At 38.4% G+C, this 10428-nt stretch overlaps 3 protein-coding genes across 6 annotated transcripts; all 3 read right to left on the bottom strand.

The window, feature by feature from the left end:
• Positions 1–2250: 2250 nt before the first annotated feature.
• On the bottom strand, positions 2251–5869 carry LOC140779204 (uncharacterized). 2 transcript variants are annotated; one of them, XM_073124196.1, is made up of 6 exons: positions 5403–5869; positions 4334–4566; positions 3994–4252; positions 2879–3058; positions 2643–2798; positions 2251–2531 (listed from the first exon to the last, which is right to left on the bottom strand). In XM_073124196.1, exons 1-6 carry the CDS (start codon positions 5493–5495, stop codon positions 2376–2378), a joined length of 1077 nt encoding a protein of 358 aa, XP_072980297.1. In that variant the 5' UTR covers positions 5496–5869; the 3' UTR covers positions 2251–2375. The 2 variants fall into 2 exon arrangements, with proteins under 2 accessions (XP_072980297.1, XP_072980296.1); XM_073124195.1 differs by having other exon boundaries at positions 2251–2549; positions 5403–5867.
• A 1445-nt stretch (positions 5870–7314) lies between these two features.
• On the bottom strand, positions 7315–8526 carry LOC140778371 (uncharacterized protein At5g64816). 3 transcript variants are annotated; one of them, XM_073123049.1, is made up of 3 exons: positions 8439–8515; positions 8019–8074; positions 7315–7896 (listed from the first exon to the last, which is right to left on the bottom strand). In XM_073123049.1, the coding sequence occupies exon 3, from the start codon at positions 7864–7866 to the stop codon at positions 7486–7488; it is 381 nt and encodes a 126-aa protein (XP_072979150.1). In that variant the 5' UTR covers positions 7867–7896; positions 8019–8074; positions 8439–8515; the 3' UTR covers positions 7315–7485. The 3 variants fall into 3 exon arrangements, with proteins under 3 accessions (XP_072979150.1, XP_072979149.1, XP_072979148.1); XM_073123048.1 differs by lacking the exon at positions 8019–8074 and having other exon boundaries at positions 8439–8526; XM_073123047.1 differs by lacking the exon at positions 8439–8515 and having other exon boundaries at positions 8019–8430.
• A 1059-nt stretch (positions 8527–9585) lies between these two features.
• On the bottom strand, positions 9586–10220 carry LOC140778486 (protein DOG1-like 4). The gene has a single exon (XM_073123226.1). The coding sequence runs from the start codon at positions 10189–10191 to the stop codon at positions 9586–9588; it is 606 nt and encodes a 201-aa protein (XP_072979327.1). The 5' UTR covers positions 10192–10220.
• Positions 10221–10428: the final 208 nt, after the last annotated feature.

The raw sequence follows: 10428 nt of genomic DNA, 5'->3' as shown, positions 1-10428 counted from the left end.
ATGGCGGCATTGTCTCCTTGCACTCCTCCTCCGGAGGGCGTCAACGCACCTTCCACCATTCCGTTTGAAGTATTCTTAGTATTACTATTATTATTATTATCATCATCATGATCATCTCGCATTAAGCATCTCCTGCATAACCTTCTCTTCTCAGCTTCCATCAATAGCCTTCCTTCAGACATAATAAGTTGAGAGGCAAGAATAAGAAGAATAAGAAGAGCATATGTTTTGCAGGACATGAAGTACTTAGAAGCCATCGATCTCAGAGCTGCTAGGATATATACGAGAGAGAGAGAGAGAGAGAGAGAGAGAGAGAGAGAGAGAGAGAGAGAGAGAGAGAGAGAGAGACTGGAAAGGGATTAATAAGTCTCTTAACTCTTTGGACACCTCCCTCCCTCTCCCTCTATGGCTACTTATATAGTGGTCTCAAGGGCCAGGGTCTCATTATTATAAACTAGAATATGATGTATGGACTACTTGTTGTATATAATTTACAATAATAAATACCTCACTGTAAGCAAAGCTCTATGCATCCATCTTCTTAACTTGCATGGGCCATGCATGCAACCTACATCCCTTAGTTCTCTTCATAGGACCACTTAGTCTTTGCATGCTTGACCATGATTCTGATCACCTAAAAAAATACTATTTAACCGTTATCTGGTAGTTGAATGATTCCACTATCCCCCCCTTCTATTTAACCATTAACGACAATATCATACATTGACTATTAAATCGTAATCTAACTAGCAGTAATTTCTGGGTTTATACCTCACCGATATGTTGGGTAATTTGTCGAGAGTGTTCCGCGAGATATATTAGGAGTTTATTTGTGGGTCATCAGTATATATTAGTAGTTGTTCTTAAAGAAGAGCTAGAGAACAGCTAGGGCTAGATTATATATGAAGCTGTAGGACTTGCTATTCAAAATGGTCTATGGAGAGGATTCCCTTGTCCTTGCCACTAAGCTTATTACATATATAAACTGTTTCATTTGGATGGTTGCTGTTAGAGTCTATTGCTTTCCAGCCATAATCACTCTGTTCAAGAAGGCCCATATCGTTTCTTTATGTTAACTTTTTGTCGTCAGGGTTATATATATATACATATATTTGATGATCATTTGAAAGCCAATAGCACAAAGAATATTCCTCTCCTTTTTAATTGCTTCTTAGACTAGGGAAGTAACTTTCACTAGTTAATTAGTACTCGCATTAGGAGTGTGCCCATATACTAATCCTAATAAAACGCGAGTCATCAAGCCCAGTAGATCTCCAACTGTAGGAAATTCTTGTGGTTGGGATACTTACCGAGAATATATATATATATATATATACCATGGTGTTCATGTTATAAAAAGAGGAGTTGATTTGCAAATTGCAACTAGGAAACTGGTGGTGGTTGAAAAGAGACGATGATAAGCACTGTAAAGAGTTGAAGAAGTAGTAAAGTAGTGAAGATCCATGTGAGAGATATATATTTTCCTACAGCTTGAACTCAAAAGTGAAAGAGTATTTATAAGGGCAAGTCGCAGGGTATCAGAGAGTGACAGAGGGAATCCCCTCGCATGAGGGAGTCCAAAAGTAGGATCAATGTCGGCCGGAGAGATCGAATCTCCCACGACAGAGGTACTCCTCCTATTAGGAATCTACCCATATGCTAGCGCACATGAACTTTTTACGGGGATCACATGAAGCCCATCGTTTCGACAAACATGGCGGCTCTGTCTTATAAGTCTCTGTTTGGTTTCATATGTGTTTGAAGATGTTTGCATGCATCCATAGTTGTTGTTATCTTTTGGAAAAAAATTATCATTCTTTCTTTCAACCTCTTAGTGAAATAGCAATCCAGTGATGTCGAAGAATAGAGGAGAAGGCGTTGAATGGCTCTTCCCGAGTCCTTGGGGTTGCATTTTTTTTTTTTGGGGTCTCTCGACAATGTTAGTGGAGTAGTAGTTGTCAATGTGCGATAGTTTATATGCTGCAAGTACGAGGCAGCTAACTCTGTTTTTGGCTATCAAATGAGTTGGTTTGCTATGTGCTCTGTTATTTTATTTCCTTCTACAGTTACTTTAAAGCAACGAATATTTCGAGAATCTTTCCATTCCTCTGTTTGTTTATGAACTAATGTGTGTCGATCGTTAGTGTATATATTTGGTGTTTCGATCTAATTTAGATGAATATTGTCGAGTAAGTGTAAACCAAATAGAATAACAAAAATTGATTCACTCAACAAATAGATAATAATATCTGTCATAAATTACAATGAAACAAGACATGGGGCCACTAGAATTCAGATTAATATTTATTGAAGGGACTAGAAGGTTGGGAGGAGATTTCTTCTTACACCAACTGACCTGAAATGCTAGCTCCATTCTACATCTCATAGTCAGCATTCAAGAAGTTCTCATATTTGCTTCCTTTAAGAGCTCTCAAGACCTCATCCCAGTTCTCAATTTGCTCTGACAGCGGCTTCGTGTGTATCTTCACATGGCGGCTGATGAGCTCAGTCTGCGGCACTCGGAGGAAATCCTGCACATCCGATAGCTTCTGCAGGTAAACAAATGTGAAAGGAAAAAGCTTATCAAAAGAAGCACAAAGGATAATCGCTAAGTTAATGTCGAAGTGGTATAAATCTCTCACGGTGTGATTAGTGATGAGATCCTCGTAGTAGAGAACAATGTGCCGGATGCTCTTAAATTTTTCGAGAGCCTTAGCAGTGTACTGATCTACATGCTTCAGTGTGGAAAGCAATACTGTAGCATTCAGTTTTGGCTTGTATCTCGCAAGCACTTCAGCCTGCCGAGCATTAGCAATCTAAAGTTCAGGACTTGGTTTGACACTAGTAGTGCCAATTTGAAACGAGGAATAATATTTACCTCATCTTTCGATCGGACATGAGCTTTATGCGTCCCGTTTAATAGCTTATGATCCTTATCGTGAGTGTTTGCGAGCAACGAAACCAACTGGCGAAGTAGGTTTCTTCTGAACAGAAATATTGCAGAGACCCCTCTTCTTTTGAAATAGTTTACTACGAATGCATGATTCGTTACGAGGCCCTAGAAACACAATTACAACAGTGGACATCGCAGATGGTCATATTTATGAACAAAACCTATATATCATACACATGAAATGCAATAATAGCAATGAAAAATAGAAATCTTGAATTGCATGAGCATAGATGGAATAGGTGATTAAGACAACAAATATCTATGGTGTCATAGCACAGAAACAACATTTCTACCAAAATGTTCAGATATTCTATCTTCCTCCGGTCACTCATAAGATAACAGCTATTTATTCTGATTAGCTCTCAATGTCTAATAAATAGCTGCAGATTGACTTTCAGTATGGGCATTTCAGTCAACTTAAAATTTGTTGAAAATAAAAAGAATATTCAAAATTTTGAACCATACAACTAGTTCACATTTAGTCTCAATTTCATATGAAACTTAAAAATTTACACAGAAGTTACATGCAATTCTATAACAAAAATCATGATTTACAAAACTCATATAAGGTCCTTAAGACTTTGTTTGCTTTGAGTTTAGGAACCTCCCTGAACTAGTTCAAGGACTCTTAATCTGGTTCAATAACCAAATATCTTTTTATCTTTTTTATATCTAACTAAGTTTACTCTTAAAAAAATTAAGACTACAGAATAAAACTAACTAATATAGTTTGGAAATTAGCCTCAAACCAAACAAGGCTTAAATAGTTTAGCCATTATTTTGGCCACATCATTCGATCACTCTTTACAGTGGCAGGGAGGAAAGAATTGCAATTAAAGTGGGTATTCATATGGCACATCATATCTAAATTTGCAATTTCACATCAAACAAATAGATAAACTGATATTCAGGCCAACAACTTTAATTCAGAAGTAAATTTCAACCGGGCGACAACCAGCAGATTAGTTCACCAAAGAAGAAAACAAGAATAGCACTATGGTAATAACTCAATATAAAGAGTAATATTTTCTTGGCCATACCTGATTAAGCATCCATTTAAATCCAACAGCAGTCGTACATCTCTTCTTTGAAGCACTACGGTACCAATCCAGATTGTACACTCTATCTAGTGTCTTTCTTATAGATGATAAGTTGTTTCTCGTCTCATCCTCAAAGAAGACCTCGCCGTTTGAGCTAATGTTACTGTGACTGTTCAGCAGAGTTTCAAACCATCCACTTCCAGACCGCTGAGTTGACAGAATAGCGAAAAAACGAACTGGCGTGCATGCACATTTTCCCCTAACAGGCTAAAAGAGTTGTTATGCACAATTCCGTATTCCTACTAATAAATCAAAACCATCATGGAGCAGTCTTATATACCTGTCAAAAGTTTTTGGTTTCGGAAAGTGAATGTAAGGAATCTCTGATTCAGGAATACTAGGTTTACGACAAGGTTTTTTTACTTTGATCTTTGCTATCCTAGGCTTGCTCTTGTTTTCCATTTGAGTCAGAGATACTGAGCAGATATAAATCCCAAATATAAGAATGATAAAGAAAACAATCTTCCTCAATGCAAGCACTGATTTCTTCCGATGCTTTGCGATCAGTTTCTCCTGTAAAAAGATGAACACAAGAATTCATCCAAATCAACATGAATGAATCAAAACTTTGAATGTATCTTTAACTTTCCAGGCAGCCAAAAATTTCACACATACACACAAATTTCTGCAAGGGGTAAAAATAAGAGGATGGAAGATGAAATTAGCTGAGTAAATTTTTTACTCCTCTACCCCTGACACCCATAAACTGCAGAATTTTTGTTCTGGCGCATAAATAATTGTTCTGTCTTGCATGCACATATATATATATGTGTATATAAGATAAAATATAATGAAGACAAGAAAGAAATCACAAGAAAATAGAAGTTTAAGAAATTATATGGAGCAAAGATGATCAAAAGAAAGTATCATTCTAGAGCAGAGGGACTCTGAAGCACATGCAAAAAATATTTCACTTCATGAAAATTAGCTAATGTGGATTAAAGAAAAAGACAACACATGTTGTCCCCTCTCGATATCTCACTTGAATTACTTTAGATAAGAAGCAGAAGAACCTTCTTTCTGCAAGCTAACCCAGAACATTTAGGCTAAAAGGGTTTTAGAATTAATAAATACAAGTGATACATCACACAAAGGCATTGGTCTGGCCCAGGAAATTAACTTATGAAGCAGAATATATATATATATATATATAAATTGACCCAAAACCATGGAAAAATTACCTTTGAATCAAACAAAACCACATTAAATTGCACAATATAGCCAAGAAATCTGAGGAAAAAAAAGAGGCACCAATTGCTCGAGCATGCGAAACCAAGATGCCAACTTGCTGAAACATTTACATATGGTTCAATAACAAGAGGAAAGGAGAAAAAAAGAAGAGAGGCCACCTTACTGAAGAAAAGGAACTCCTCCACCATCCTTCTCCTATTGTTCAAGGGACGAAGCATTGGAAGAAGAGCTACTCTTTGTCTCTCCCACATAATCTCTCTCCTCTATGCTTCTCCACCCATTCCCCTGTTCAAGTTTCCTTCCCCCGTCTCTCCTCCAACCTCCTGTCTCACTTGGGCCTCCCTTCTCCAAGCGTCTTTCCCGTTCAAAATCGTATCTTTACCTCTCTCTCTCTCTCTCTCTCTCTATCTCTATGTCGCTGAGCTCGACGTGACACTTGTCTTCATAGAGAAACGTAGAGAAGACAAGTAGCGTAGAACAGCTAGGGGGGGAGAGAGAGAGAGAGAGCGCCGAAGGAAGCAGCCAACGGAGAGGAAAGGCGATACTTTTCAGGAAAGGTGGGGGAAATGGTAATATACTAAATATGGAAAGTTCTTGGTTACTTGAATAAAGCAAGCCAGTTCTTGTTAGGAGAACTAAAAATTGGCATATTTAATCGTATAACCCCATCTGCAACTAATGATTACATATATATATATAGAGTTCGAACTATTCGAGTCCACGAAACAAAACTCTCGACTGCAGTGAATCCGAACCGCGGAATGAGATGCACGCACTCTATTCTCAAGGGGCTTTTCATTTAGTTTGAGGATTAACGCATGTGGAAATATTCGGTCAACAGGGTCCTCTCATTTGACTATAAGATTGTCAACATCTGCGAGCTCTTTTTAAGTCATTTTCCTACTTATTTTCTTTAATTAAATTAAATAAAACGTAAGCACTTCTTTTATTCTAAGAATGTTTTTACTTAGAAAAACGTTAGTATTTTTTAGATAAGTAAAACATTAAACAGTTAAGCATCTAAATTAGAGCTACAGTAAAATAGATATCATTTGATATTTAATAAAATTTAAAGTAGAGCTAGTTGGATAAAAAAATTTAGGTGATCATTTCTAATAATTTGTGATCTCATCATTAGGTGATTAATTCTAGTATTAAAAAAACTGAAGTGGAGTATGGCAGAAGAAAGGGTAGTGGCCTGCGATGTAATGGAATTTGTACGGAGTAATAAAGATATATATAGCAATGGTTCAGAGTCTTAATGGAGAAAGGATAAAAAAAAAGATCTTGAATGGAACTTCAAAAGTAATAATACAAACAAGCGACCACTTTGTTAAGTAACTGGCAAGTACATTAAATAATTTGACAATCTAGTTTTGCTATTCAACCACCTAACCTATGCTTTTCACCTCATCACCAGGTATGTATATAGTCAATACTCCAATTAACCTGAGAGATTTTCCAATAGTAAGTTTGAAACTCATCATTCAGTCATACATATCATCTACTTCAGCTACATAACCTCAGAAATCTCCTTTAATATTTCGGGTAATGCATGACAGAGTTCTTTGGCCCAAGTTAGTACATTCTCCTGAAAATGTGTAGTATGGATTGAAAACCCTAATCTAGGACTCCTCCAAATTCACAAACCAAACCTCTCAAGAGAATAAAAAGAACATATAAAGTCTATACTTTTCACAAATGATCATCTAAAGCTAACAAAAAATGCAATGTAGAAGGGCACCTTCAAAAGTTCACAAGTATCCCAGAAGTATCAGAGCTATATAAACACAGTGTGCATTACTGAGAAAAGAAGAAAAAACTAAAGCACAATTAAAAGAAGTCAATTGAAGAAATGTATCATTTACAGTGGAAAAGGAAAACGCAAGCATAATTACAGCTGCAAACCCAAAATAAAATGCTGAAAGAATTTACTAAGAAACTCATACTACATAAAAAGTCTTTTTAGGGTCATGGTTTGCAATTTCATAGGAACTCCATGAGGCAGACTAAAACCAAAATGGAAAGGAGTACTAGAAATCATGGTTAAATTATCCATGAAGACATGAATTAGCAAAAACAAATCAAAATTAATATAATGAAATAATAAGTCAAGCACATCTAAATACAAGTAGCTGGGAATAGCATTGAATGACTCGCAAGTAACAAAACAGTCCTTTACGTAGACCAGTTCTCGAAAGAAACAAGTAAATGTATCTCCAAGGAGAAACACAGAATGCTCTAGTAAGTTGAAGATGAAGACAGCTTAAGGCATTCGCTTTGACATCGTTTTAGGCAGATATCATTCCAATTGGGTACTTGGTGCTGGTTAACACACACCGTCCGTGCACAAGCATCAGCGCAAGCATCAAGCTCAGAAACACCACAGACAGTAACACATGTATCACGAATAGGATCCTTAGAGAATGCGCCAACCTTCTTCAGCATTCTCTTTGAAGTACAGACCCTCTCACACACAAAGATCTCATCGGAGTTCTTCTCACGCCCTCGGGCACTCTTAAGCCTCTGCTCCTCGGCATGTCGCCTCTTCAGTCTAATGGCTTGCCCAGCTAAAACGGCAGGAATGGCAGCTCCAAGTAAAGACCACCACACATCCACCATTGCTTTAACAGACCCAAGAGCCTCGCACCTCTGACCAAGATTAGATCCCAATGAAAGAACAAAGTAATTCAATGCCAATAGGAAAGCGATGTCACTCAGTGCATCTAAATTTTAATGAATGCTTTAAAGCTGGAAATTAACGACTAAACTACCTGAATATTTTTAGAGGAACTGCTGAAATTGTATAACTTGCCGCAGAGTAACTTACCTATGAATAGAAATTTACCTATTTGCGTCATCAATTTCTTTGATAACTTTGCAATCACACAAAAGAATACAACGAAAACAAAAGGTAGATCTTCCAACAGGGCAGAAGAGACATTAAACCTATGATCAGAACCCAAAACTTAGACATCTACATATCTGTATCTCCGATGACGATTTCTAGATAAAGCGGATCCGCATGCACCACACTGATTCGTAGATTGCGTTTTCTTAGGGTTTTTGACTACCATTACACCCATAAAATTTCTTCAAAAGAAAAGGGGGCAACTCCGAAACCCCAATCACGTAAACACAAGTAGGAGATCAAGATTATCGAGAAAAACAAACAATTCTGGAGAGAAAACTACCTCAGATGCTGGAGCTCCTCGTTCGTGGGGGAAGGAGACTAGGGTTTAAGTTCCTCCCTCTTCCGTCGGCTTCTAATTTCTAGCGCTGCTACAAGCCCAAAGGCAAACGAATCAAAGATATTAACGGGGACCGATCCATTAACTTGGACGGCCCAACTGAGCTGACTCAGATCAGTCTCTAGACTCGGCCCAAATCCTAGTAGGTTAAGATTGGGCTTGCGCTTGGATTTAAACTTCGTTTATAATCTTATTAAGGAATAAGGATATATAATTAACGATAAAATAAGTACTACCGAGTAACCTGAGTGCAGGAAATTCCTACAGTTGGTGCTATAGAGGATCGGCTGTATAAGCTTTTAGGCTCAGTTAGATGAATCTATGACTGTGTAAATATCTGAGGGTAAATTGTATCTGGTCCTGTTTGGTTCTAGAATACTGAATACCTCATCAATGAATCTGGACAGAAAAAATTATTGCTGCTTAAAATTTGAAATGACGGGAGAAATTTTAATCTAGAATATCTTCAATTTCCTGAAAATTTATCAAAAAATTTAAAATATCATATGAATATGTATCATTCAATCATTGTGTTTACTTAAAATACCTTAAATTAATTTTCATGGCGTTTAATTACTTAAGTTTTCTATTACTTGTTTTATTTCTTGAAAGTAATCAAATATTCTCTATGTTTAAAATTAATTTAAGTGTGTTTTAGATTAAAATGTAGGCGTGGAATCACTACTCTCTATAAATAAGAAAAGCAAAGCAAAAGGACTCGGTATTTTTTGATAAAATGTTTATAGATTTTTTTAATATATAATGTATGAATGCAATCGAAACATATTGTATTATATATATTCTCTTTTTGAAAAGAGAGATACGTTGAAGTAAGGAATAGAGAATAAAAGCAAAATGTTGGTCGATGGCGTTGATAGCAGCCCGAGTTTGGAAAAAGGGTACGTAGTAGATCACCCATGCCATGCTTGCAATGGACAATATATAATTGATATACAGTAGATCTTCAATTAGTATAGAGAAACCACGAAAGAAAATTAAAGCAAACACTACACTTAATTCTTTTTTTTAAAAAAAAGAATTGTAATCCTAGTTTACATGTCGCTCGATCGATTTCTACTTGCTATATAGCTTAAACCACACTCCCATGTCCCAAACCATACAAACCCAACTCCATCATCCCCAACTGCACCAAAAACTCCACCCCTTGCCCTGGGCTAAGTATCCGCATCACCCTCCCAATCGCCTCCCTCCTCACCTCATCCGCCGCCACCGCCACACGCTCCATACCGGCGAAAATCCTCCTCTCCGCCGCCTTCTCCCTCCCTTTCATAACCAACCCCACCATCCCATTCTGCACCCTCGCGATCTCCCGCTCCACCGCGGCCTCCTCGGCCCTCGTCGCCTCCCGCATCGCCTCCATCGCTGCAGCCTGCGCGGCCGACAAACCCGTGGAAGTCAGCAGCACAATCCGGTAGACGGCCGCGGGACGCCAGCCGCCCATCCAGAGGGCGGCCCGGGAGAGGGGGCTCAGCCAGGGGAGGGAGAGGGCGAGGGCCGGGTCGCGGCGGGCGAGGTCGGACTTGGCCAAGAAGAAAACGTCATGGTGGTCCATGACGCGAGAGATCTTGTCAGATGGGCCACGGGGAGAATCTTGGAGTTGGGTGAGGATATTCTCTAGTTGGTAGAGCCAGATGCGGAGGAATTCATGGAAGGAGTCTTTATTTGTTGGAGTCATGGCTTAGTTTAAGTTTAATTTTGTCTTCTCTCTCTCTCTCTCTCTCTTGGGTTAGTTATTTATAGAGGGGAAGAAGAGTAGGGGGAGGGAAGGCGGTTCTGCATGGGAGGGGGATGGCGTGGCGGGGAAGTGGAGAGAATGCCGCTTCGGAGAATCGAAGGAACGAGAGGGTGGGTATAGTAGCCGTTGGAATGACCCACTGCGGACGTGTCACCGTTTGCAGGAAGCACGTGGCGG

The sequence above is a fragment of the Typha angustifolia genome, chromosome 15 (assembly GCF_048772165.1).
Source record: "Typha angustifolia cultivar Huaian chromosome 15, ASM4877216v1, whole genome shotgun sequence".
NCBI classification, from domain to species: Eukaryota; Viridiplantae; Streptophyta; class Magnoliopsida; order Poales; family Typhaceae; genus Typha; species Typha angustifolia.
This window is presented reverse-complemented; position numbering and strand designations above follow the sequence as displayed.

What these genes read in the sequence shown, in the direction of transcription:
- LOC140778371 (XM_073123047.1), bottom strand. Translation starts at nt 8,105, where the DNA reads ATGACGCAAATAGGTAAATTTCTATTCATAGGTAAGTTACTCTGCGGC. An exon ending in GTTCCTCTAAAAATATTCAG is followed by an intron (nt 7,897 to 8,018) that starts GTAGTTTAGTCG and finishes AATCTTGGTCAG; the next exon opens with AGGTGCGAGGCTCTTGGGTC.
- LOC140779204 (XM_073124195.1), bottom strand. Translation starts at nt 5,495, where the DNA reads ATGTGGGAGAGACAAAGAGTAGCTCTTCTTCCAATGCTTCGTCCCTTG. An exon ending in AGTTCCTTTTCTTCAGTAAG is followed by an intron (nt 4,567 to 5,402) that starts GTGGCCTCTCTT and finishes ATCTTTTTACAG; the next exon opens with GAGAAACTGATCGCAAAGCA. An exon ending in AAACCAAAAACTTTTGACAG is followed by an intron (nt 4,253 to 4,333) that starts GTATATAAGACT and finishes TTAGCCTGTTAG; the next exon opens with GGGAAAATGTGCATGCACGC.
- LOC140778486 (XM_073123226.1), bottom strand. Translation starts at nt 10,191, where the DNA reads ATGACTCCAACAAATAAAGACTCCTTCCATGAATTCCTCCGCATCTGG.